At 43.8% G+C, this 26,856-nt stretch overlaps 1 protein-coding gene across 6 annotated transcripts in view; it reads left to right on the top strand.

The window, feature by feature from the left end:
* The window catches only part of EHMT1 (euchromatic histone lysine methyltransferase 1), a 231,313-nt gene that overhangs the window by 126,132 nt on the left and 78,325 nt on the right, over positions 1-26,856 (top strand). For all 6 annotated transcript variants that reach the window (XM_023725491.1, XM_023725492.1, XM_023725490.1 and 3 more), the window contains 3 exons: positions 15,588-15,665; positions 17,355-17,475; positions 24,001-24,132. In XM_023725491.1, coding sequence (XP_023581259.1) covers positions 15,588-15,665; positions 17,355-17,475; positions 24,001-24,132 — 331 coding nt within the window. The remainder of the gene's footprint in view (positions 1-15,587; positions 15,666-17,354; positions 17,476-24,000; positions 24,133-26,856) is intronic.

The raw sequence follows: 26,856 nt of genomic DNA, 5'->3' as shown, positions 1-26,856 counted from the left end.
CACATAATAGAATTTTACAAGACCAGCAACTTCTTCATTGCAGATACCTTTTTTTCAACAGCACAAATGGCGACTGTATATGTGGACCTTGCCAGATGGAATACACAGGAATCAAATCAGTTAACATCTGTGGAGAGAGATGATGGAAAAGCTCAATATCATCAGTTAGAACACAGCCAGGGGCCATCTGCAGAACAGACCATCAATTACTCATATGAAAGTTCAAGTTCAAGCTGAAGAAAATTGGACAAAGTCCACGAGAGCCAGGCAAAAAGTATATCCCACCTGAATTTAGAGACCATCTCAACAATAGATTTGACGCATTGAACACTAATGACCAAGACCAGATGAGTTGTGGGAAGACATCAAGGACATCATACCTGAAGAAAGCAAGAAGTCATTAATAAGACAGGAAATAAATAAAAGACAAAAATAAATGTCAGAAGAGACTCTGAAGCTTGCTTTTGAACACAGAGTAGCTAAAGCAAAAGGAAAAAATGATGACGTAAGAGCTGAACAGAAGATTTCAAAGGGTGACTCAAGAAGACTAAGTGAAGTATTATGATGACATGTGCAGAGACCTGGAGATAGAAAACCAGAGGGGAAGAACACACTCGACATTTCTCAAGCTGAAAGAACTGAAGAAAAAATTCAAGCATTGGATTGCAATATCGAAGGATTCTACGGGGAAAATATTAAGTGAAACAGGAAGCATCAAAAGAGGATGGAAGGAGCACAGAGTCACTGTACCAAGAAACATTGATGGACGTTCAGCCATGTTAGGAGATAGCACATGATCAAGAACCAATGGTTTTGAAGGAAGAAGTCCAGACTGAAGATATTGGCAAAACAAAGGTTCCAGGAATTGACGGAATACAAATTGAGATGTTTCGACAAATGGATGCAGCGCTGGAGGTGCTCACTGGTCTATGCCAAGAAATTTGGAAGACAGCTACCTGGCCAATTATTTGGAAGAGACCCATATTTATGCTCATTCCAAAGAAAGATGATCCAGCAGAATGTGGAGATTATCAAATACTGTCATTAAAATCACCCAAGTAAAATTTCACAGAAAATCATTCAAAAGCGGTTGCAGCAGTGCACGGACAGAGAACTGCCAGAAAGTTACGTTGGATTCAGTGGAGGACGTGGAACAAGGGATTATCATTGCTGATGTCAGATGGATCCTGGCTGAAAGCATAGAATACCAGAATGATGTTTACCTGTGTTTTATTGACTATACAAAGGCATTTGACTGTGTGTATCATAACGAATTATGGATAACATTGTGAAGAATAGAAATTCCAGAACACTTAATTGTGCTCATGTGGAACCTGTACATAGACCAAGAAGAGGCAGTCATTTGAACAGAACAAGAGAATGCTGCATGGTTTAAAATCAGGAAAAGTATGTGTGCATCAGGGTTGTATGCTTTCACCATACATATTCAGTCTGTATGCCGAGCAAATAATCTGAGAAGCTGGACTATATGAAGAAGAACGGGGCATCAGGATTGGCAGACGGTTCATTAACAATCTACGATATGCAGATGATGCAACTTTGCTGACAGTTTAGAGTACTTGAAGCACTTACTGGTGAAGATCAAAGACTATGGTCTTCAGTATGAATTATACCTCAACATAAAACAAAAATCCTCACAAGTGAACCATAATCAGCATCATGATAAACAGAGCAAAGATTGAAGTTGTCAAGGATTTCGTTTTACTTGTATCCGCAGTCACCACCCATGGAAACAGCAGTCAAGAAATCAAATGATGCATTCGGCAAATCTGCTGAAAAAGACCTCTTTAAAGTGTTGAAAAGCAAAGATGTCACTTTAAGGACTAAAGCGCAGCTGACCCAAACCTTGGTGTTTTCAGTGGCCTCATATGCATGTGAAAGCTAGACAATGAATAAAGAAGACTGAAGAAAAATTGATGCCTTTGACTTATTATGTTGGCGAAGAATATTGAATATACCATGGACTGCCAGAAGAACGAATAAATCTGTCTTGGAAGAAGTACAGTCAGAATGATCCTTAGAAGCAAGGATGATGACTTTGTCTTACATGCTTTGGACATGTTACCACATCATGCTTGGCAGAGTAGAGCGTCAATGAAAAAGAGGAAGACCCTCAATGAAATAGATTGACACAGTAGCTGAAACAATGGGTTCAAGCATAGCAACAATTGTGAGGATGGCGTGGGACCGGGCAGTGTTTTGTTCTGTTGTCCATAGGATTGCTGTGAGTCAGAACTGACTCGAGGTCACTTAATAACAACAGCATTGGCCAATTCCTGTAGTGTGCATACCAGTCACATGGCGAACTGCAGCTCAGGGCCAGGCAAAAAGTAGTAAACCATCCTTATTTCGAGCTTTCTGAGGAAATGCCAGTCAACCTGGACAAAAGTAACAAACCCTGTCAGGTTGAAAACTAGGGCAAAGGTAACTCCTCAGGGTTTAGGGGAAAATCTCTCAAGCTGTTTTTCCACGGAACCAAGGTGCAGACCACATAAAGGAACTCACTTCATCACAGTGTAGTACTTGTCGGGCCTTGCGGATGATGGAGAATAGAGCTAAGAACTCCGGAAAGAGTTCAGAGGGAAACCTGGAAAGCTCCGTTATTTAGCAGAAATTGTATACATGAGTAGACTTTGAATTTTAGGCCTAGATTTGTGTTAAATTCTGAGCAGGATGAATTAGAAGCAATCCATCTGACAAGGGTGGCACCAACAGAATTGAGAATCAGGCTACCAAGATTGGTGATTTTAGTGTTAAATGTACTGATTTTTTTGAGAAAGCATTTGACCCTCTTTATTTAAGATGGGAGATTATATCTAGTGTCACTCTAAAACTGATGGCGGCAGATATAGTTCTTGGTGAATTGATGGAAGTCATGACTTGTCTGGAAAGGTCTGTTTTTACTGAGGAGTGTTTTACACTTTCAGCTGGTTTTGTCTGCTGCCGGGGCAGCCTTCTGCTTGTGTACAGCATTTTCTCTTGTCTTTCGGAGTTTGGCGGAGGTCTTCCCCTCTGCTTGTGTGCAGCATTTTCTCTTGTCTTTCGGAGTTTGGCGGAGGTCTTCCCTTCTGCTTGTGTACAGCATTTTCTCTTGTCTTTCGGAGTTTGGCGGAGGTCTTCCCTTCTGCTTGTGTGCAGCATTTTCTCTTGTCTTTCGGAGTTTGGCGGAGGTCTTCCCTTCTGCTTGTGTGCAGCATTTTCTCTTGTCTTTCCGAGTTCGGGGGAGGTCTTCCCCTCTGCTTGCTTAGTTTCCAAATTCACTTTTTGCCAGTTAATTCCCGTTCTACTTTTTTAGCAGTAGTTGGGACAAATTTTAAAATATTGCCTTTAGGTGTTGATTACTCAAAAGTAAATTGGTGGAAAATGCTAGAGACTTAGAGAATTTTTAAATTTGCTTATTTTAAAATAACATTTGTTAGTTGTTTTCTTTCACATAGAGAAGTATAAGGAAGAAAACCAGTACTATCATAATTTCCTTGTCCAGGTAACCCTTGATGATATTTAAAATGGTAATTATAGTAAACTTAACTGACAGATGCCAGTGGGTCCCACCCCTCCCTGTAGAGGTGAGCCCGGGATACCAGGACCTCTGTTGTATAGCTGCATAGAGACCAGGCAAGCGCTCTGCCCCACTTTTCTGCTCGCTTGATTTTCAGCACAGACATGTCACCTCACCTCTCTCATTTTAACAGACACGCTGTTCTCCGTGAAACACGTGACCATTTTACGAGCAGTACTTTTGGGACTATTTGTGTCATGCTCTTGCTGAGTGCATTCATAGGGAAACAGGTGGTGTGTGCATTGTAACTGCCGCATCACCATGAATGTACGCCCCTGCCTGCAGGGACGTGATGGGTCCTGCTGCCCTTGCCTTCCCCGTCACTCTGTGTCACTGGAATTTCTAGGCTGTACATTAAGTTAGGGGTGGGACAGAGCAGCTTCACACATATTTATTGTGCATCTCTGTTTCTTCTTCTATAAGCCACCTGCTAAATATCCTTTAGGTCCCTGGGTGGCACATTCGGTTTGTGCTCAACTGCTAGCTGAAAGATTTCAACCTTCCCAGAGTTGCCTTGGAGGACAGGCCTGGCAATCTGCTTCCAAAAGATCACAGTCTTGAAAGCTCTATGGAGCAGTTCTACTCTGCACACATGGGGTCACCACAAGTTGGAATCGGATCAGTGGCAACTAACAACAGGAACAACCAAAAGATTGCTGGTTCAAAACCACCCAGTGGTGCTGTGGAAGAAAGGACTGGCGCTCCGCTTCCGAAAGGTCACAGCCTTGAAAACCCTGTGGAGCAATTCTGCTCTGTAACGTGTGGTTGCCATGTGTCGGAATCAACTCAGTGGCAACAGGTTTGGGTTTTAAATATCCTTTGCCCATTTTTCTGGGTCATGCATCTTTTTAAAATATAGTCTTATGAACTTTTTGTAAATAGGGAAATAACTCCGTTGACTTTTCTGTGTGATACACGTACTTTTTCCAGATTCAGGTATTTCTGCTAGTTTGTTCATCTTTTGACCTCTTCTGTAATGCCTTTTATTTTTCTTTTCCAGTATCTAAACAAAGCCCAAACACATTAGTCTGTTTCTTTATGATTTCTGGGCTTTTGTTCTAATTGCAGTATACAAACCTTTCTTATCGGTGATCATGAATAAATTAATGTATGTTCTTTTTAATACTTTGTTGGTTCATTCTTCATGTGTAAGTACTTGATTCACACAGAATCTGTGACAAAATGTGAGGTAGACACGCTCACCGTGGGTGAAACTTGTGATATGTAAATTACATCTCAGTGAAGCTTTATAAGGAGCCCTGGTGGCACAGTGGTCAAGAGCTCAGCTGCTAACCAACAGGTCCACGGTTGGAATCCCCCAGCCGCTCCTTGGCAACCCTGTGGGGCAGTTCTGCTCTGTCCTGTGAAGGCGCTATGAGTCGGAATGGACTCAGCAGCAGGGTTGGCTTGTTTGGGTTTTGGTGCTGCAGGGGTTAAAATGCTCAGCTGCTAACCGAAAGGCCAGCAGTTTAAACCCACCAGTGGCTTCGTGGAAGAAAGCTATGGCGGTCTGCTCCTGTAAAGATGACAGCCTTGGAAACCGTACAGCCGTTCTACGCTGACCTATAGTGTTGCCGTGAGTCGGGATCAATTCCACGGCAACCGGTATTTTTTTTTTTTTTAAGCTTTTTAAATAAACTGTGGGATGAGGTTCCCAGGCTCTCCCGAGGTGGTTGCTATAGGTCCCAGCACCTTGTGCTGACTGATGTTCTCCTGCTGACTTAAAATGCTGCCTTTGTCATACCCAGGAGGCATATGAACGTGAGCCTGTTTGTGGAGCCTCTGTTTTGATAACGGATCTCATCTTTTCTAGAGAATCTAGACCCTGAGTTATACTGAGTGACCCTGGATGTTGATTCACAGTTAAAATATAAATGAATATCAGACCACAAAAGAATCAAGAAACAAAAGTAGAATCAAGGAGATAATGTGGTCAATGGAAAACAAAGTAGGATGGCAGGAAGAGACCTAAATAGATCAGTAAGAGGAAGAAGCATTAATGGATTTATTATGTAAACTGTTACAGAGAATAGAGAAAGATGGAAAAAATACAGTAGACCATTCTATGATGCTAACACTATATGCTAAACTCTCTCAATTTTAAATACAAAAATCCTAAATAAAATAATAGTCAAACAGAACTGTGTATTAAAATCATAACACACCAGAAGTAAGGAGGCTTACCCCAGGAAGGAATTGATTCATTACAAACAAAGTTGTTAACATAATTTACTAAATTAGCAGATTAAATGAGAAAATGAAATATACAGAGTTTCTGTGTGCTTAAAAGGCATTTTATAAAGTTCAGCTTTCCTTTTTTAAGTTTTTGAATTCCTTTATAATTGCATATGTGACAGGGGTACAGCTCAGTAGTGATCACAGGATGGTCACACCTTTCTGTGGTGTAACCTCTCCCAGCTAAGCCTTGAGTTCTGCCAGCATGATAGATGCCTCTGTCCCCTCCCAGCCACCACCTTCTTCCTGCTGCCCAGAAGTAACCCCTGTCCCGAGTGCTAGCACTGCAGAGCTGTTTTGTCTGGTTTTGTTCTTCTTGTAAATGGAGTCATACAGAATGCACGGTTTTTGAGCATGGCTTATTTTGCCCAACATTGTTTGTGGGTCGTGTATATTGTTACATACAGCAGTAGTTAGCTCCTTTTCATTGTTAGAGACAGTGGTTTTCCAAGTGTGGGTTTAGGGTCCTGGAGACCCTGTCAAGGGGTCGGTCTGCACGGTCAAATCTATTGTTGTAGAAATGCTAAGTTGTTGTTTGCCTTCTCATGCTTGTGTGGTGGAGTTAGGCATGGGGAAATCTCTGTTCTAGTGACTGATGGAACATGTTCTTGTGATTTAAAAATGTCTCATATTTCTAATATATTTATGGCTGTTTCAGTTATCTAGTGCTGCTGTAACAGAAATACCACAAGTGAAGAGCTTTAACAAGAGAGTTTTATTCTCTCACAGTTTAGGAGGCTGGAAGTCCAAATTCAGTGTGCCAGCTCCAGGGGAAGGCTTTCTCTGTCGGTTCTTGGGGAATGTCCTTGTCCTCAGTTTTCCCCTGGTCTAGGAGCTTCTTTGCGCAGGAACCCCGGGTCCAAAGAATATGTTGTGCTCTGGCACTGCTTTCTTGGTGGTATGAGGTCCCCATGTCTTTCTGCTTTCTTCTTTTTTATCGCAAAAGAGATTGATTTAAGACGCAACCTAGTCTTGTAGATTGAGTCCTGCCTCATTAACGTAACTGTCCCTAATCCTATCTTATTAACATCATAGAGATAGGATTTACAACACGCAGAAAAATCATATCAGACGACAAGATGGTGGACAGTCACACAATACTAGGAATCATAGCCTAGCCAAGTTGACACACATTTTTGGGGGATACAATTCAATCCATAAAAATGGCGTTAGCCGTAACGCGCATAAATAAAAACTCTTATGGTTCTCATTAATTTTTAAGAGAGTAAAGGGGTCCTGACACCAAAACGATTGAGAACAGCTACTATATACAGTGAAACCTGTGAGAGCCAGAACTCGATTGCTGTTGTTGTTAGGTGCCATCAGGTCAGTTCTGACTCATACTGACCCTGTGTGCATGCAGCAGAATGAAGCACTGCCTGATCTGCGCCATCCTCACAATCATTATTATGCTTGAGCCCATTGTGGTAGCCACTGTGTCAGTCTACCTTGTTGACTGACGGTCTTCCTCTTTTTCCCTCTCTACTTTACCAAGCATGATGTCCTTCTCCAGGGACTGATCCCTCTGTATAATATGTGCAAAGTATGTGAGATGTAGCCTCGCCATCCTTGCTTCTAAAGAACTCTGGCTGTATTTCTTCAAAGACAGATTTGTTTCATTCTTTTGGCAGTCCATGGTATATTCAGTATTCTTCGCTGACACCATACTTCAAAGGCCTCAGTTCTTCTTTGGTCTTTCTTATTCATCGTCCCGCTTTCACGTGCATATGAGGTGATTGAAAACACCACGGCTTGGGTCGGGCGCACCTGAGTCTTCAGTGTGACATCTTTGCTTTTTAACACTTTAGAGAGGTCTTTTGTAGCAGATTTGTCCAGTGCAGTGCATCTTCTGATTTCTTGACTGCTGCTTCCATGGGTGTTGATTGTGGATCCAAGTAAAATGAAATCCTTGACAACTTCAGTCTTTGCTTAGTTTGCCATGACGTCACTTACTTATCCAGTTGGGAGGGTTTCTGTCTTCTTCATGTTGAGATGTCGTCCGTACTGAAGGCTGCGGTCTTTGATCTTCATCAGTACGTGCCTCAAGTCTTCTTCACTGTCGGCAGGCAGGGTTGTGTCATGTGTGTAATGCAGGTTGTTAATGAGTCTTCCTCCAATCCTGGTGCCCCATTCTTCTTCATATAGTCCAGCTTCTCGAATTATTTGCTCAGCCTACAGATTGAATAAGTATAGCGAAAGGATACAACCCTGACGTACACCGTTCCTGACTTTAAACCACGCAGTATTCCCTTATTCTGTTCAAATGACTGCCTCTTGATTTATGTACAGGTTCCTCATGAGTATAATTGTTCTGGGATTCCCATTCTTCACAGTGTTACCCGTAATTTGTTATGATGCACACAGTCGAATGCCTTTGCATAGTCAATAAAACACAGGTAAACATCTTTCTGGCTTTCTCTGCTTTCAGCCAGTGTCATGGATTGAATTGTGTCCCTCAAAAATATCTATCAACTTGGCTAGGTCATAATTCCCAGTATTGTATGATTGTCCACCATTTTGTCATCTGACGTGATTTTCCTGTGTGTTGTAAATCCTGCCTCTGTGATGTTAATGAGGGGGGATAGGTGACAGTTATGTTAATGAGGCTGGACTTAATCTACAAGATTAGATTGTGTCTTGAGTCCATTTCTTTTAGTTTATAAAAGAAGCAAGCAGAGAGACAGGGGCACCTCATACCAGCAAGAAACAAGAGCCAGGAAAATAGGGCATCCTTTGGACCTAGGATCCCTGCTCTGAGAAGCTCCTAGACCAGAGGAAGATTGAAGACAAGGACCTTCCTCCAGAGCCCACAGGGAGAAAAAGGCTTCCCCTAGAGCTGACGCCCTGAATTTGGACTTCTAGCCTACGTAGACTGTGAGAGAATAAATTTCTCTTTGTTAAAGCCGTCCACTTGTGGTATTTCTGTTATAGCAACACTAGATGACTGAGACAGCCAGGATCCATCTGATATCAGCAATGATATCCCTGCCACGTCCTCGTCTAAATCTGGCATGAATTTTTGGCAGTTCCGTGTCGATGTAATGCTACAACCACTTTTGAATGGTTTTCTGCGAAATTTTACTTGAGTGTGATATTAATGATATTGTTTGATAATTTCCGCATTCTGTTGGATCACCTTTCTTGCGAATAGGCATAAATGTGGATCTCTTCCGGTGGGTTGGCCAGGTAGCTCCCTTCCAGATTTCTTGGCATAGACCAGTGAGCACCTCCAGCACTGCCTCTGTTTGTTGAAACATCTCAATTGGTATTCTGTCAATTCCTGGAGCCTTGTTTTTTGCCAGTATCTTCAGTGCAGCTTGGACTTCTTCCTTCAGTACCATTGGTTCCTGATCCTATGCTGCCTCCTGAAATGACTGAATGTCAACCAGTTCTTTTCTGGTATGGTGACTCTATTCCTTCCATCATCGTCTGATGCTTTCTGTGTTGTTTGATATTTTCCCTGTAGAATCCTTCAGTATTGCAACTCGAGGCTTGCATTTTTTCTTCAGTTCTTTCAGCTTGAGAAATGTCAAGTGTCGTCTTCTCATTTGGTTTTCTAACTCCAGCTCTTTGCACTTGTCATTATAATACTTTGTCTTCTGTAGTTGCCCATTGAAATCTTCTGTTCAGCCCTTTTACTTCATCATTTCTTCCATTTGCTTTAGCTACTCTATGTTCAAGAGAAAGTTTCAGAGTTTCTTCTGACATCTGTTTTGGTCTTTTCTTTCTTTCCTGTGTTTTTAATGACCTATTGCTTTCTGCACGTATGGTATCCTTGATGTCATTCAACAACTCGTCTGGTCTTTGGTCATTAGTGTTCAGCGCGTCAAATCTGTTCTTGAGATGGTTTCTAAATTCAAGTGGAGTATACTCAAGGTCGTACTGTGGCTCTTGTGGACTTGGTCTAATTTTCTCCAGCTTCAACTTGAACTTCAGTATGAGCAATTGATGGTCTGTTCCGCAGGTGGCCCCTGGCCTTGTTCTGACTGATGACATTGAGCTTTTCCATTTTCTCTTACCACTGATGTAGTCAGTTTGATTCCTGTGTATTCTATCTGGTGAAGTCCACGTGTATAGTCGCTGTTTATGTCGTTGAAAAAAGGTATTTGCAGTGAAGAAGTCATTGGTCTTGCAAAATTCTATCATGTGATCTCCAGCCATATTTTCCAACTACCGATAGGACTGCCTTGTTTTTCCGAATCATACAAGTTTTCTGCCTTTAACGGGGTACGGTCTTACCACTTTTCTATTGTTCCTTTTAGTGGAAAATATTTGAATTTTCCTTCTCTGACAGATTTTCACCTAATACAGGTTCCGGCTTTCACCTTAATAATCCTTTGTGTGATTACATTCCAGTTTATGTATCCATTTCACTATTGACGGACAATGGATTATTTCCAGTTTGGGGTTATTACAGATAATGTTGTTATGAGTATTTGTGTACCGTAGTAGAGGAAGAACATCATAAAGTTGAGTAAAGCAAAAAGTAAGTTTTATTCGGCATATATTCATTCAAAAGGGCAGAAGTGGTAAAACGGACAAGCATGCTGCCACAGCCATGTCTGCCCGAGTCTAAAGAATATTACAGAATAGGCAAGAATGGGAAAACGGACAAGTGTGCTGCCACAGCCATGTCTGCCTGAGTCCAGAGAATATTACAGAATAGGCAAGAGTGGGAAGACGGACAGGCATGCTGCCACAGCCATGTCTGCCTGAGTCCAAAGAACAGTTACAGAGCCATCAGTATATATTAACATTACAAATGGGCAAAACCATTGAAAGCTTAGCCTTTTCAGATTGGCTAGAAACTGTGATCCTACATTTTGAATTGTCTTTCTTAACAATCATTGGTACAGGTTTCAGTAATTAGAGTCTGGAGGGTCTTCATTGGTCCTACAAATTCCTATTCACTAAATGCTGATAGAAAGAGATAAAAGTGGAAAGTCTTTTGTGTTGTGTTTGATCAGCTTTATGTGAAAGTTTCCCTAAAAGATGTTTTCCCAGATTATCTTAATTACTGTCTTTACACCTCAGGGCCCAGTTGATGTGTCCTTGTGAGTCCTTGTGAGCAGTTGTGAGCCCAGCTCCAGCTGGGTCATATTCTCCATGCTCAAGGAGAGGGAATAATAACTCCAATATTATTTCCTAAATCACTACTTATCTTTTTTTATTTTTAAATGGTGATGAGTATACATATGACAATGTTTGTCATTTCAACATATTTTACATATATAACTTGGTGACATTTATGACATTCATAATGTTCAGCCATCACCCTTATCCATTCCCAAATTTTTCTGTCACCCTTAATAGAAGCTCAGTGCCCCCTAAGCAGTGATTCCCTTTTGACCCTCCCTCCTGCCCCTGATAACCACTAATAAACTTTGGTGTCTATACACTTGCCTATTTTAAATACGTTATACAAGAAGGATCATACAATATTTGTCTTTTTGTGACTTAGTCCTTTCACTTACCAGGAAAAAACCTATTGCTGTTGAGTGTATCCCGACTCATAGTGACCCCATAAAGACAGAGTAGAAGTGCCCCATAGAGTTTTCAAGGTGTAGCTGGTGGACTCGAACTGCCGACCTTTTGGTTAACAGCCGAGCTCTAAACCACTGCACCACCAGGACCTCAGTTCTTTCACTTCGCAGAGTAATACCCCGTTGTATGTATGTATCACATTGTGTTTATCCATTTATCTGTTAAGGGGCACTTGGGTTGCTTTTACCTTTTGGCTATTGTGAATAATGCTGCAGTGAACATTACAACCTTTTACACGCCCACCAGCAGTGGAAGAGAGTTCCCATTTCTCTGCCTCCTAGCTAACGCCTGTTTTCTGTTGTTTCGATGGTAGCCATCTTAGTAGGGGTGAAGTGATACGTCATTGTGGTTTTGAGTTGGGTTTCCCTAATGACTAATGATGTGGAGTGTGCTTGTCTGCCATTTGTATTTATTTCCATGTGTGTATATATTTTTCCTGGTACGTACCTAGTAGTGGAATTGCCATGTCATATGTCAGCATTAGGAAATGCTGTCAGTTTTCTAGAGTGGTTTCGCTGACCTACATTCCTACCAGCAGTTTGTGAGAGTTCCAGCTGTTCTACCTCCTAGACAAAATTGGTATTGTTATTGTGTAAATTTGGCCATTCTAGGGAGTGTGCTACATTGTAGTTTTAATTTGCCTTACCTTTTCATATGTTTACCTGCCATTGGGTTCCCTTCTTTTGTGACTGTTCAAGTTGCAACTGTTTCTTTATTGGGTTGTATGTCTTTGTTTCAGGAGCGTTGTTGGCACATTGGAGTCCTGGTGGAGTGGTGATTTAAGAGCTCAGCTGCTAACCAAAAGGTCAGCAGTTCGAATCCACCAGGTGCTTCTTGGAATCCCTATGGGGCAGTTCTACTCTGTCCTATATGGTTGCTATGAGTTGGAATCAACTCGATGGCAGTGGATTTTTTTAGTTTATGTCCTTGTTTACAAATCATTCTGCAGGTAGTCTTTAATCTGGAAACGTACCCATGTTATGTGTGCAGCTAACCTGGTGTCTTCACGTGGGGACTTGGCTTTTCATTCTGCTGATCGCTCTTACTTGTCTACCCCTTTGAATTTTAAGCCATTCAAGGACTTGTCAAGTAGCAATGGGCAAGGTGCTCATTCTGGGGAGGAGTGGGCTCTCCCTTAGCAGAAAGCAGGCAGCTAGGCTGGTGCCCAGTTGTCCTTGCTGTTTCAGGGATCTGCAGGGCCTGTGGGAGGCTGGGTGGGGGCAGCTCTGTGCCTGCCGTCCTTGTCCCATCTGCTGAGGACACCTAGGAAGCAGCCCCTCCTTGCAGCTTCTTTGTCCTCTTCCTGGCTCATTTAGGGTGCTACTCTCTCAATTCAACTGTGCTTCAGACTTCCATTTCTGTTGTTTTCCCTTGAATGTCAGTTGTTAGCCCTTCTTCTGTTTTCAAGTCCCTTGGGGTTTTTAATTTATACCTTATTCCTATGTACAGTTATGAAGTGACCCTTTGTTGAGTAACCCTTATTCTCTCCTTTATAATCTCCTTACGGGAATTTCCGAAAGATGTGTTGTTAACTGTATTGTCAGTCTGCCATATTTAATTGGGAGTTTCATCGTTGAGTCTTGTTTAAAATAAAACAACCACCCAGTGAAATGAAAACTCCTAAGAACTGAGTAAAGGTTCATAATCCTCCTCAAAACGTTCTATTTGATGATGACACAGAGCATTTCTAACACTAGTAATAAAAAGGGGCTGCCACTTCACCCTGACACTAACACTGTGGGGCTGGGGTTCTTGTTAACAAGAGAGAAGCATTCATATTTAAAAGAGCTCGAGAGAAGTGTTTGCTGAGGAAGTAATCATCTACCTAAAAATCCAGGAATGTGAACCGAAAACCTATTATAGCTAATGAGGTGGACTTACCTGTGATCTGGACATAAAATTCACTCGTGTTCCTGTAGAGATGCAATAACCATTTAGAAAAGGTACAACAAAAGTGTAGATTAAATCAATAAATGTCTACCTATATTTTTAACTTCTTGTTACTAGAAAAGCCAAGTTATACAAACATTACCGGAAAATAGCACAGGGAGCAGTTAATGGCACTTGGGCAGTCCTGTTCTGTCCATACCTGGACTGTGTCTTTGAAAGGTAAGGACTCTGAAAAACAAAATCACAATAGCACACCTAAAAAATTTGCTATAATTCTTTAATATTACCAGGGTATGTAGGAATAAATTCAATAAAAAATGTCTCTTACCTAGAAGAGGAAAACTGTAAAACTTTACTGAAAGAGGTTAAAAAATATGCAAGTCCATGGATAGACCCATTATTTCTCTGAATGAGAAGATCCATTGTTATCCCCAAGTTTATCCATAAATTCAAAATAGTTCCCATCAAAATCCAAACAGGACTTTTTACAGAACTGCGATGTCTAGAGTTACATGGAGGTCTGGGTTCCTGTAGAGTCAGGGGATTTTATAGAGCAAGAGCAGTGAGTGAAGATTGGATTGCTGACTGTCAAAACACGCTATGAAGTAACTAACAGAGGTTGGATATGTGCAGGAATAAAAAGTGAGTGTAATGAATGGGATGGGGGATTCATAGCATTTTATATAAATCTGTTTGTATATGGAGTTTATGGTTAGAGTACAGTTTTCTCTTAGTTGGCAAGGGATTGTGAACTTTTTAATGAATGGTATTGGAACAACTGACTAATCTTACAGGAAAAATTAGAGGTAGACTCTTGCCTAATGGTGTATACAAAAGTAAGCTCCATTCTTGAATTAGTTGGTAATGGTGATGGTTGCACAACTATACTATTCTTAAAACTGCCCAGTTGTATACTATAAAATGGTAAATGTTATGGCATGTGAATTATATCTCAACAAAGCTCTATTAATAAAGAAATACCACATGATTTAAAGTGGTCACACAGAGTACTGAACTGCGGATGAAGATGCAGAAAACGATTCTTCTAATCTCCAGGGGAGGAAGTCCTTCCAGTGTAGGCACAAACCCAGAGCCACGAAGGAAAAGACCAGGTTTGACTGCAAAATTTCAGCATTTTATATAACAGGAAACAGAAAATAGCAGTCCGTTCGTAATAGGGACATGAAGGTTCAATAACAGGGAGTTACCACTATAGGGCTGGCGACTCCGTTGAGGGCGTTGGCAGCATTGCTGGGGGCGGTGTCAATGCGACACTCTTCACAATTCTAGGGACGTCCCCTGTGACTTGGGAACCCATGTCTAGGTGTTTGCCCTGTAGAAAACAGCGCTTATCTGTCTGGATGTCCTGGAGGACCTTGGCTTGTCTAGCACGCAGCCACGGTATGACAGCAAGTGGCCACACTGGTCCCCTCAGTACTGTAGGGACTGGTGAACACCAGGGTCCCCACTGTGGCATTTAGAACACCCACAGAACCAGGCTGGTCCCTCCTGGAGCCATACACCAGGAGTGCATGTCGGTGCGCACGTGGGCGTGGGAAAGAGCTGGCGTTCCTACCTCGGGGAGGTGGTGCAGCAGGAGTGGGAGTCACTTGTGTTTAGGGTCTTTGTCTTGAGAATATTTGCATGTATTACCTGTGTGGATAGAAAAGATGAATTCAGCAGGCAAATCAGATATCTCTGTTGTTCTGATGAGAGAAGAACTCCAAAACGTTGTTCATTAGAAAAAAGTAATACTAGTGTCTGTAATGGGCTTCATCTGTGCAGAAATGAAGCACTCTCCCGTTCAAGCCCAGGTGTGCCTGAACATTGGGTGGAAGGGGACCTCAGAAGGTATCAGCAGGAGTTGTCCAGCCGGGTTGAAGGCTTTGCATTTTATGTTATTTTATGTGCTCTGAAAATCTTGACTGTATGGTTTGTTTTGTTGCTTTCTTACTGGATTATACCACACGTGTAGTAGAATCTTGAGGGCACAGTTGACCAGCTTGACTGAAGTGCCCCCCAGGGAGCCACCAGCAGACCAGAGCACAGACTCACTCTGGGACAAGTGCGGTAAAGGAGCGGCCTGTCCAGGTCCTGAAGACTCACGGTGGAGGGCACCTGTGAGGCGCACCCTGGGGGGCCTCCTCCTCTGCCACGGCCGTGGTCAGAGTGGAGTATGTGCTCAGCCCAGAGAGTGGACAGAGTGTAGCCATCTGTATGCACCTCCAGCACTCACAGCCAGGGTTTTTAAATCTGGTTTTGATCAAATCTTCTGCCACCAAGAGCTCTAATTGGTGTTTGTTTTCTGTCTGATTTGTCGTCTTGGCTACCTGGTCAGCTGGACGGCGAGTCAGAGGAGGAGCCAGAGTCAGCGGACACCGGCGACGAGGAGGAAGATGGGGACGAGTCTGACTTGGTAACCCACTCTCAGGACCCTGAGAGCTGCTCCCTGGGTTGTGGGAAAACCTTTAGGGCCAGGAGTCCTAAAATGAGACAAAGCACATAGACGAGAGCAGCCTGCGGTGTCAGCTCAGGGAGTGGTGAAGGAGACAGCACAAGGCAGGGCCAAGGGGCCTATGATAAAGTGGCCCTCCATGGATGGTGTAGGTGAAGCTGGACTGAATGCATAGACAGTGTCAGGCATGGTGCTGTGAAGTAAGGCTGTGGTGAGCGGGCATAGTGAAGCAGGGTGTGAGGAGAGGCCAGGCAAGCGGGCACAGTGAGGTGGTGTGTGAGGAGAGCAGGCACAGAGAGGCGGTGTGTGAGGAGAGGCCAGGTGAGCAGGCACAGTGAGGCGGTGTGTGAGGAGAGGCCAGGTGAGCAGGCACAGTGAGGCGGCGTGTGAGGAGAGGGCAGGCGAGCAGGCACAGTGACACGGCGTGTGACGAGAGAGGCCAGGCGAGCGGGCACAGAGGCGGCGTGTGAGGAGAGGGCAGGCGAGCAGGCACAGTGAGGTGGCGTGTGAGGAGAGGCCAGGCGAGCAGGCACAGAGAGGTGGTGTGTGAGGAGAGCGGGCACAGAAGGTGGTGAGGAGAGGCCAGGCAAGCGGGCACAGAGAGGTGGTGTGTGAGGAGAGCGGGCACAGAGAGGCGGTGTGTGAGGAGAGGCCAGGTGAGCAGGCACAGTGAGGCAGCGTGTGACGAGAGAGGCCAAGTGAGCAGGCACAGTGAGGCGGCGTGTGAGGAGAGGCCAGGCGGGCGGGCACAGTGAGGCGGCGTGTGAGGAGAGGCCAGGCGGGCGGGCACAGTGAGGCGGCGTGTGAGGAGAGGCCAGGTGAGCGGGCACAGTGAAGCTTCCTTGTGATAACTCCTGACAGCAAGAAGTGCCACCAGGGGTCATTTCATTGGAGTCCGCTTGAGCTGTAGCAGTTACTAATCTTAGTTTATCGGAAAGGCCTTCTGTGGAGAGCTTGTATGCTGCAACAGTGTTTATTTTTTGTCAGTCGAACAAATTTTCTTAAATTTCTCTTTATACCCATAATAAGCAGGGATGATGAGAGCCCCATCTTATTTTACTCAGAACTTCCCCTTGCAAATGTTAGAAGGGGCTGGGTTTCCCGCTGGGCATCTGTTTGTGATTCACGACAGTCACATGCCTTTTCTGCATCTGGATTTTAGATTCAGATAACTGAGAAACCATCTAAATTAATTACAACCTTTTCCTTTGTTCTCCACATAGATAATTCATTTGGACGTAGATTCTGAAGCAGATTGAGACATTGTTTCTTTTCTCATGAGCAAGATGGATGGAGGCTGCATATGATTAAAGTGAATTCTCTAACTGAGCTTATTTATTTAGTTCCTGAGTAGAACTAATTTTTTTTCTTTTGTGCCAAACTCAAATAATATTTATTCATTTCATTTTAATTTTCTTGGGTTTTTCGCCTCTGTAAATACTGAGCTTGCAGTGATGTTTTTTTTACTAGGGAAAAGCATGGGCACCTTTAAGAATGTGACCTAGAAAAATGTCTAAAAGTGAAATTAATTTTTTAGAATCAGGATGTAACAAGTATTTTATTTTGCAGAAAAACTGACTTCTAGTACTTTCTGCTTTCAAGTACCACCCATGCTTTGCTTTTTATATACCTGCCCATTTGGTTCTCCAGAGTTCTGAATCCAGCATTAAGAAGAAGTTTCTCAAAAGGAAAGGGAAGACTGACAGCCCGTGGATCAAACCAGCCAGGAAGAGGCGACGGAGGAACAAGAAGAAGCAGAGTGGAGAGCTAGGTAGGCGCCAGCTCTGGGTCCCTGCTCTTGTTCACAGTGGAATGGCGCCTCCCTCTACAAGTCATGGAGCATCCAAGGACCCCAGGATGGGAGAGTGGTCAAAGGAGGCTGAGCTGGGAAGTCCATTTCTATCTGTTGAGATTCTGCCTAGGGTTTCCTTTGAAAAGAGGGTTCTACAGTTAGAAGTTTGAAATGACTTTGTTAGAGATACTCATATGATCCAAAGAGGTGTCCTTCAGACAAGCCTACTTTGATGTTGGGATCAGTGCTCTGTGGACCCATGCAGACTGTCCCTAAGCTGCTGCTGGTTCACATGCCACCTTCTGGACTCTGGCTCTGGCTGTCTGAGTGCCCACATGAACCTGCCCTTTGGCCAGAGTCTCTTGTTCTGGAATTAACCTTGTTAAATGAGTGCAGGGAGGGAAAGTATCCCCCCAAATTTAGGTGGGACGCAGCATTTTAACCTCTGTGTATCACCACAATCAATGTAGAGAACGTCTCTGACACCTCAAAGTCTCTTTGGGCCCCTGCTGCCCCCGGTAGTCTTTCCCTTTCCCCAGCCACTGTCTCCCCATCCTCAGGCAACCTCTGGTCCACTTTGTGTCTCTAAAGATTGATGTTGTTGTTGTCAGATGCAGCTGAGTCAGTTCCAACTCACAGTAACCCTGTGTACAACAGAACGAAACACTGCTCGGTCCTGTGCCGTCCTCACAATCCTTGTTTTGCTTGAGCCCGTTGTTGCAGCCACTGTGTCAGTACATCTCGTCGAGGGTATTTTGTGTGAACAGAATCTCTCAGCATGTACTCTTTCCTCTCTGGCTTCTTTGACTCAGCATGATTGTTCTGAGAGCCATCCATGTTGTTGCACCTATCAGTAAGTTCCTGTTTATTGCCGAGAAACATTACATGGGGTGGATGGGTGCACCACCTTGTGTGTCCAGTGTGGAGTCCATGAGAATTTGAAATTCTGTTCTGCATTTTTCCCCTTTTGATAAGGATTATTCTATAAGATCTTTGATTAAAATGTTCAGTAATGGTAGCTGGGCACCATCCAGTTGTTCTGGTCTTATGGCAAAGGAGGCAGTTGTTCAGTGGAGGCAATTAGCCATACATTCCATTCCCTCCTCTTATTCCTCCTATTCCTACAATTATGAGGGTGTCACAGCACTGGGCAGTGTTTCGTTCTGTTGTGCATAGGGTCGTTATGAGTCGGAACCGACTTGATGCCACCTAATAACAACAGCAACATTCCTGAGTCTCCTTCTGTTGCTCCAGGCAAATAGAGACCAGTTGTTGCGTCTTTGATGGCTGCTTGAAAGCTTATAAGATCCTGGCACTGCGCAATGAACCAAAAGATAGAACAGAAGCACTGAACTCATTATTTGGCCACTTAATTGGAATGTCCCGTGAAGCCATGACCCTAAACCTCCAAACTAAGGAACTAAATTCCATTAGGTGTTTGGTTGTATGTCAGCAGCCTTAGCAGCTACTTTTTTTGGTCATCGTTGTAAAATGTATCTATCACACAAACTTTTGCCAATTCAGCTTTTTTACAGATGTACAACTTGTTGACAGCAGTTACGTTAATTGGCTGTGCAGCCCTGCCCTTAATCAGTGCGATTTTTCCGTCACTGTAAGAAATTCAGTATTCCATAAGCAATACCCCACCACCACCCCTCCCCTTGCCCCTGGTAACCACTAAGAAACCTTGTTCTCTATGCATTTGCCTGTTCTTGTCTTTTTATATGGGTAAGGTCATATAATATTTGTCCTTTTGTGATTGACTTATTTCACTCAGCATAATTTCTTCAAGCTCTATCCATATCGTAGCATGTATCCAGACTTTCTTTCTTTCACTGGCTGAGCAGTCGTCCATTGTATGTATGTACCACATTGTGTTTATCCATTCATCTGTTGATGGGCGTTTAGGTTGTTTTCCCCCTGTCTTGGTCATCTAGTGCTGCTATAACAGAAATACCACAAGTGGATGGCTTTAACAAATGGAAATTTATTTTCTCACAGTTTAGGAGGCTAGAAGTCCAAATTCAGAGCACTGGCTCAAGGGGAGGCTTTCTCTTTCTGTTGACTCTCTCTCATCAGCCTCTGCTTCCTGGTTCCTTGGAGATCTCCATGTGTCTTGGCACCTGTCTTACCCCATCTCTGCTTCTTTCGCTTGCTTGTTTAATCTCTTTTATATCTCAAAAGAGATTGACTCAAGATAAATCCTACACTAATCCTGTCTCATTAACTTAACAAAGACAACCCATTCCCAAATGGGATTATAACCTTAAGCATCGAGGTTAGGAATTACAACACGTATTTTTCGGGGATACAATTCAATCCATAACATTCCACCCTTTGGCCTCCAAAAGTTCATGTCCTTCCCACATGCAAAACACATTTACCCCATCACATCTTCCCAAAAGTCTTAAATAACTCCAAGTCCAGATCTCATCTTCTGAACCATCTAAGTCAGATACAGGTGAGACTTTAGTCATATTCCATCCTGGGACAAAATTCCTCTTCTTCTGTAAACCTGTGAAATCTAGATTACAAGTTATCTATTTCCAAAATACAGTGGTGGAACAGGCACAGGCAAACATTTCCATTACAGTTGGAAGAAATTGGAGGGAAAGAAGGGTAACAGGCACCAAGCAAGTCCCAAATCTAGCAGAAAAATTTACATTAGCTCTCAAGTCTTGAAAGTAGTCCTCTCTTCTCTGAGGCCATCTTGGCAATGGCCCTGCCCTCTAGACCCTGGGTGTTGGCCACACCCTCTGTATTCCGGGTAGAGGCCCCTAGGCCCTGGGCTTCAGCTCTGCCTTCCAGGTCCACTGGGACAGCAACTCTGCTTTCTCTAGTTTTGACAACTGTGCTCCAGCAGCTTTGGTCAGTCCCATTCTCCTAGTCCATCTGAGTGGCGACCCTACCCCCTCAGCCCCAGCAGTCCCCGTTTTTCTGCGCCTTGGGTATGGCAGCACCCTCTTCCTCCCCTGCCCCACTCACCTTTGGGTGGTGGCCCCATACTTTGGAACTGAGTTGGCAAAAATCTGACTCTTTGAAACTAGAAGGTTGTGGCCCCATCCTTTGAGATTCAGGAGACTATGGCCCAGCCTTTGAAACCAAGAAATCCCTGCTTCCCGTGCTCCTTCCAACAGTTCTGCTTATCTCTGAGCTGCTCCAGGGATGGTCCTTTTCTTTTCTTGGAGGACAACAGATGTAGCTTCTTTGACGTGTTTCCTGCCTGTAGAATTCCAAGAGGCAGACAACATTCTTTCCTTTCGTTTGTTCTCTGTCCCCTTTGGTCTAAGCTGAAGGGTTTTCTGCTGTGTCAGTTGGTTAGATTCATCAGTCACAGGCTTAATCTCTTTAATGAAAGATTGTGTAGCCACATCCTTGGTGAACATTCTAGGATACGTGTCCTTAGTTTGTATAACAGAATTTTCCAAATCTTTCAGTTCTGTTTTCATTTTGCGCAGTTCATTTTTAAGTCCATCTCTTTTCTTTCACATTTCACTATAAGCGGGAAGGAGAAACCATGCAGCCCCTTATGATCTTGCTTAGAAATCTCATCAGCCAGATATCCAGGTTCATCACTTACAAGTTCCGCCTTCCACCAAACGTTTAAACATAATTCAGACAGGTTCTTCGCCACTCCATAAAAAGCATCGCCTTTCCTCCATCGTCCAGTCGCGTGTTCATTTTCTTTTAAAGCCTCGTCAGAAGCACATTTAACATCCACATTTCTAGCAACATTCTGTTGCTAGTTCCATATGTATTCCCTAAGACAGTAGAAAATTTCTCTACAGCTCTCCTCACTTCCTGCTAGACCCTCATCAGAATCACCTTTGACGTCCATAATTCCACCAACAGTCTCTTCAAGGCAATCTAGACTTTTACTATTAAGCACCTTAAAACCTTTCCAGTCTCTAACCATTACCCAATTCCAAAAACTCTTCCATGTTTTAGTATCTGTTAGAGCAGCACCCCACTCCTGGTACCAAATTCTGTCTTAGTTATCTAGTGCTTCTATCACAGAAATACTACAAGTGGGTGACTTAACAAACAGAAATTTATTTTCTCAAAGTTTAGGAGGCTAGAAGTCCAAATTCAGTGCACCAGCTCTGTGGGCTCTGGGGGAAGGTCCTTGTCTCTTTAGCTTCTGCTTCCTGGTTTCTTGGAGATCTGCATGTGTCTTGGCATCTGTCCTATCGCATCTCTTCATGCTAGCTTATGTTTAATCTCTTATATCTCAAAAGAGGTTGACTTAAGATACACTCTGCACTAATCTTGTCTCGTTAACATAACAAAGGCAACCCATTCCCAAATGGGATTTATAACCACAGGCATAGAGGTTAGGAATTATAACACACATTTTTTGGGGGACACCATTCAGTCCATAACACAACATTTTGGCTATTGTGGATAGTGCTGCAGTGAGCATTAATGTACGAGTATCTGTTTGAGTCTGTGCTTTCAGGTCTTTTGGGTGTGTACCTAGGCGTGGGATTGCGGAGTTTGTATGTCTTCTTTTGTGAAGTGTGTCTTCATATCTTTTGTCACTTTTTAATCAGGTCGTTTGTCTTCTCATTGAGTTGTAACAGTTCTTTATACAGTCTTTTATGAGACATATGGTTTGCAGATATTTGCACCTACTCTGTGGGTTGTCTTTTCATTTTCAGAACAATGTTTTAAGAGAGCAGAAGTTTTTAAGATTTTTGTCAATGTCTCATTTACCAATTTTTTTTTTTTTAAGACTACATGCTTTTTGTGCCCCATCTAAGAAATCTTTGACTGACCTAGGTCACAAAGATTTTGTCCCATGTTTTTCCCTGAGGTTTTACAGTAGCCCGTACATGTCTCGGACCATTTCAAGTGTTGTGAGGTAGGGCTCTGAGTTCATTTGTGTGCATGTAAATGTACGGTTCTTCTGGCACCGTTTGTTGAATACACTTTTCCCCGTTGAATCACCTTGGGGCCTTTTTGGCGATCGTTTGACCAATATGTGTGGGACTCTTTCTCTGTACTCTCTGTTCTGTTACATTTGTGCACGTACTTACTCTTACACCAGTGCCACAATGCTGCGGTTTTCTCTTTTGAAAACTTATTTTAGCTGTTCATCTAGACTCCATAATCTAGAAGTAACTTTCTTAAAATGGACATGGGTGGAAATCTCCCCTGAAATGTAGTGGCTGTGGGAAGGTTAGTGACCAGCAGTCCTGTGTGCAGATTCTGGGGGTGTGGTTGGCAGTGTTGAGGTGGGTGACCCATCCAGGCCCGTGTGCATACCTGTGACCCTCACTTGCTCTTCAGTTACTATCCATTTCTCTTTATCAAGGACTGCCCATTGACATAAAACTGAGGTAGCTTCTACTGTTGGCTGACGAAAACATTTGTAGATTAAAGAATAAACTTGTTTTTGAGGTAGAGATTTCATCTTTGTCATCTATGGCTATAATATGTAAAATGCATGCTTGAATGTTTATTCAACGGGAGTTTGAATTTTCTTTCTGTATTTCAAGTGTTTAAAATTGCATAAAGGCTCATTGTGTTCTTCCAGTTGATGGTGATGATTTCTCAAAGGTGGCTGACTGTCCTATCTAAGACCTAGGTGCAGAATATGGCATAAACTGACAGGCTTTAGGTGCCACATGTCTGTATCATGGTTCATTTTTTTCTGGCCATGAAATAATACTGATGTCAGTGCTTAGCAGTGACATACGGGTGTTTGCCCTTTGCTGTTAGCAATTTTCCTGTGCAAATGCACACTTCTTCCTGGCTTCCTCAGTGAAATGCTGTCACCCTTATAAATGCTCAAGTAGAAGACCCAGCTTTGTGAAACTTTTTTCTGCCCTTTGGGGCAGTTTGGATGGGCTGGCCTGCTGCCACTGCGTACTTTTCCTTTGATGGATAGAGGGAGGAGGTCCCAGAAGTCTTTGCAACTTTTAGTTGACAAGCTTCTGAATCAGTGGACGGCCTTATTTACGTACAGGTCTTCTTGCTGTCTGTGACAGACTTAAGCAGCAGCGTATGTGATGGGCCAGGCCCTCCCTCCAGTCCGGTCTGTTTGGTGAGCCCTAGTGTCAGACACGTGGGCAGGAGAGTGGTCCTTCTCACTGACACCAGCTTCCTAGCTGTCCTTTCAAATCTGCAAGTCAGAGATTTCTGCTTTACTTTAAAAATAATGTTCACAAAGCATATGAGTACCATGTTTTTATGTATCTCCTTAATTATTTGATCCGCTTGTCCAGCTGGTAGCGTCAGGGAAAGATGCGTCTACGTGCCAGTACCCCCACCTCCTACCCCCATGACTATTACGTGGAGATGGAGGATTAGCAAAATGATACACAAGAAAGAAAATGACAGTGAAACCGTCGTGGCCTAGATGGCCATGTATTTCGGTCTGTTTTCCACATTGCTTAATTAGAACTTCCTGTGCACGCGGCCCTTGTGCACAGCCTCTTTGTGACGGCTCTCCTGGCTCTCGGAGCGCACAGTGTCTTACCGTGTGCATTTCGAATGCAGGTTCTGAGGCGTATAAATCATCTTCAGGAAGCACAGAGCAGACTGCACCCGGAGACAGCATGGGATACATGGAAGTTCCCCTGGATTCTCTGGATCTGCGTGTCAAAGGGATTCTGTCCTCACAAGTAGAAGGTGACCACGGTTCTGAAATACAGGCAGTCCCCAGGTTACGAATGTCTGGCTTACTGACAACTTGAACTTGCCCTTTAATGTTATGTAAATTTGCCCTTGTTTTGAAGAGATTGAGCCAAGCTCTAACCAAACCAAACCAAACCGTTGCCGTCCAGTTGGTTCTGACTCATAGTGACCCTACAGGACAGAGTAGAATTTCCCCACAGGGTTTCCAAGGCTATAAATCTTTATAGAAGCAGATGGCCACATCTTTCTCACGCAGACCGGCTGGTGGGTTGGAACCACTGACCTTTTGGTTGGCAGCTGAGTGCTTTAAACACTGTGCCACCAGGCCTCGAACCGGTCCCTGCTCACAACAAAGTCTTCTTCACAGTCACCTTCACTTGCTGCACATGCAACTTTAAAATCATTGAAAAGGCTTTGAGCCTCTTCTCGCACTAAAGTCAGGCTTAGTAAGAGCCATCTGCACCTGTTCCAACTCACCTACAGATTCGACTTAAAGACACAGGAACTGATCTTGTTCATAACCTGGGGACTGCCTGTAATGTGGCGGGCACCATCTTGGCTCTTTGTTAGCTTGGCTTCCTTCTCTGTGTTAGGAGGATGCCCCCTGGTGGCTGTTAATAGGAAATTTGATTAAATGCTTCATTGAAGGAGACTTAATAGACTTGATACAAAATATTTTTGCTGTGTCACTCACAGTGGTCAAGTGAAGAAATAGAAAGTATGAAAACTCCTCCGATCACTTGAAAAGATTGTAGTGAAGAAGAAAGTAGTGAACATCTCCTGTGAGATCGGAATGTGGTGGTGGCAGTGTCTTTGGGTGTCCTTGTCGTGCCCCCCGCACCCCGTGAGCCATGCACATTCCAATGTAGGATCCCTGGGGGAGGGGCTCTGTGCTTGGTAGTGTTTAGGGTACACATGGGTGACATAATTTTGGATCATGGGGCTCTCTGATTCTAATTTTAATTGTCTGAAATATGGAATATTAGTGGTAGCGCAGTGGTTAAAGCAGTCGACTGCTAACCAAAAGGTCTGCAGTTTGAACCCACCAGCGGCTCTGTGGGAGAAAGATGTGGCAGTCTGCTTCCATAGAGATTTGCAGCCTCGGAAACCCTGTGTGGTTGCTATGAGTGGGAATCGACTCTGTGGCAGTGGGTTTGGTTTTTGGTTTAGTGTTGGACTAATAGTTCTCAGACATATTTTATAATAGAATAAAATCTGTGTTTAATACTGTTTTTGGACCTTTAAACCACTGATGTGACAGCAGCCCAGGCTCAGGGCTGGGTGTGTGGTAAGTACAGGATCAGTCTACACCGCTAGGGCTTGTTGAAGATCACTTGCACTTTCTCTCTTTTTAAAACACTTAATTTGTATCAGTGAAAGGTCACATTATTTTGGAAAAATCTACAAGATGCTTGTGGGGAAAATGTAAAGTCCTGTAATTATTTACAGTCCACATTGATTTTGCTGCTGTGGTTTGTGGGCAACTATAGGAAACCCTGGTGGTGCAGTGGTTAAGGGCTACAGCTGCTAACTAAAAGGTTGGCAGTTCGAATCCACCAGCCACTCCTCGGAAATCCTACGGGGCAGTTCTGCTCTGTCCTATGGGGTTGCTATGAGTCGGAACCGACTCGATGGCAACGGGTTTGGTTTTTTTACGGGGGTTTAACAAACCATTCTTTAGATACCAGCTTTTCAGGGTTTCAACACTAGAGGGGTTTGATTCAGCCACTTAGTTTAGGAAGTTACATCTCTAATGAAATGTCGGTCTTAGACCTGTCTGTCCGTCAGCAGCAGCAGCAGTTTCTCCTCTGTCTTGTACCAGATGGAGGGGCAGCCCCTCTCCAGTTCGTGAAGTCCTATGGTCGTGTCTTGCTTTCTTTCTAGATTGATTGTAACACCAAGTGCTTGATTAGCCTAAATTTACTCTTAAATTTGGAGGGCTCAGGATGTTACAGATGTGGCTGTAAAGAGGAAATAATACTCAGGTTTATCCTGTCAGTGCCTTAGCTGCGCCCACAGTGGCTCGATTTAGAGGCAGGAAGGTGTCCACAGACAGCTCTATCTGTTGACTGAGCTTCCTGGCCTCCAGCAAGCCTCCTTTGTCCTTTTAGATGGATCACAGAAGGTTGAATGAGATGACATTCAAGGGCCCTTCCACCTTTAAATTTTTATATTCTGTTTCTTTAAAAGTGGTACAAGTGAGGCCCAGATGGTGAGAGCCACATGAGAGAAGTAGCAGAAGAAAGGGCTGGTTGACAGAGGCTTTCAAAAGATGTTGGTTCTGTGGCATTTTAGAAACCGATACTCACCTGTTCAGCCTTGCTGTTGACTGAGAGAACCATCAAGTGAAGAAACAAGCTGCCTCGCTCAGCTTTGTTCAGCCCCCAACTGCACCCCCCCGCCCAGTGCTGGTTCTAAACTCCTGAGGGCCTGGACAGGAGAGAGCTGGGGTGCCCCTCGTATGGGAGAGACTTGGGTACCCCTATCATGGGAGAGACCCTGGGTGCCCCTCTAAGGGGAGAGACCTGGGGTGCCTCTCTGATGGGAGAAACTCAGGTACCCCTCTAAGGGGAGAGACCTGGGGTGCCCCTCTCATGGGAGAGACCCTGGGTGCCACTCTAAGGGGAGAGACCCGGGGTGCCCCTCTGATGGGAGAGACCCGGGGTGCCCCTCTGATGGGAGAGACCCGGGGTGCCCCTCTGATGGGAGAGACCCGGG

Source organism: Trichechus manatus, unplaced genomic scaffold (genome assembly GCF_000243295.1).
Source record: "Trichechus manatus latirostris isolate Lorelei unplaced genomic scaffold, TriManLat1.0 scaffold00317, whole genome shotgun sequence".
Taxonomy (NCBI): Eukaryota; Metazoa; Chordata; class Mammalia; order Sirenia; family Trichechidae; genus Trichechus; species Trichechus manatus.
This window is presented reverse-complemented; position numbering and strand designations above follow the sequence as displayed.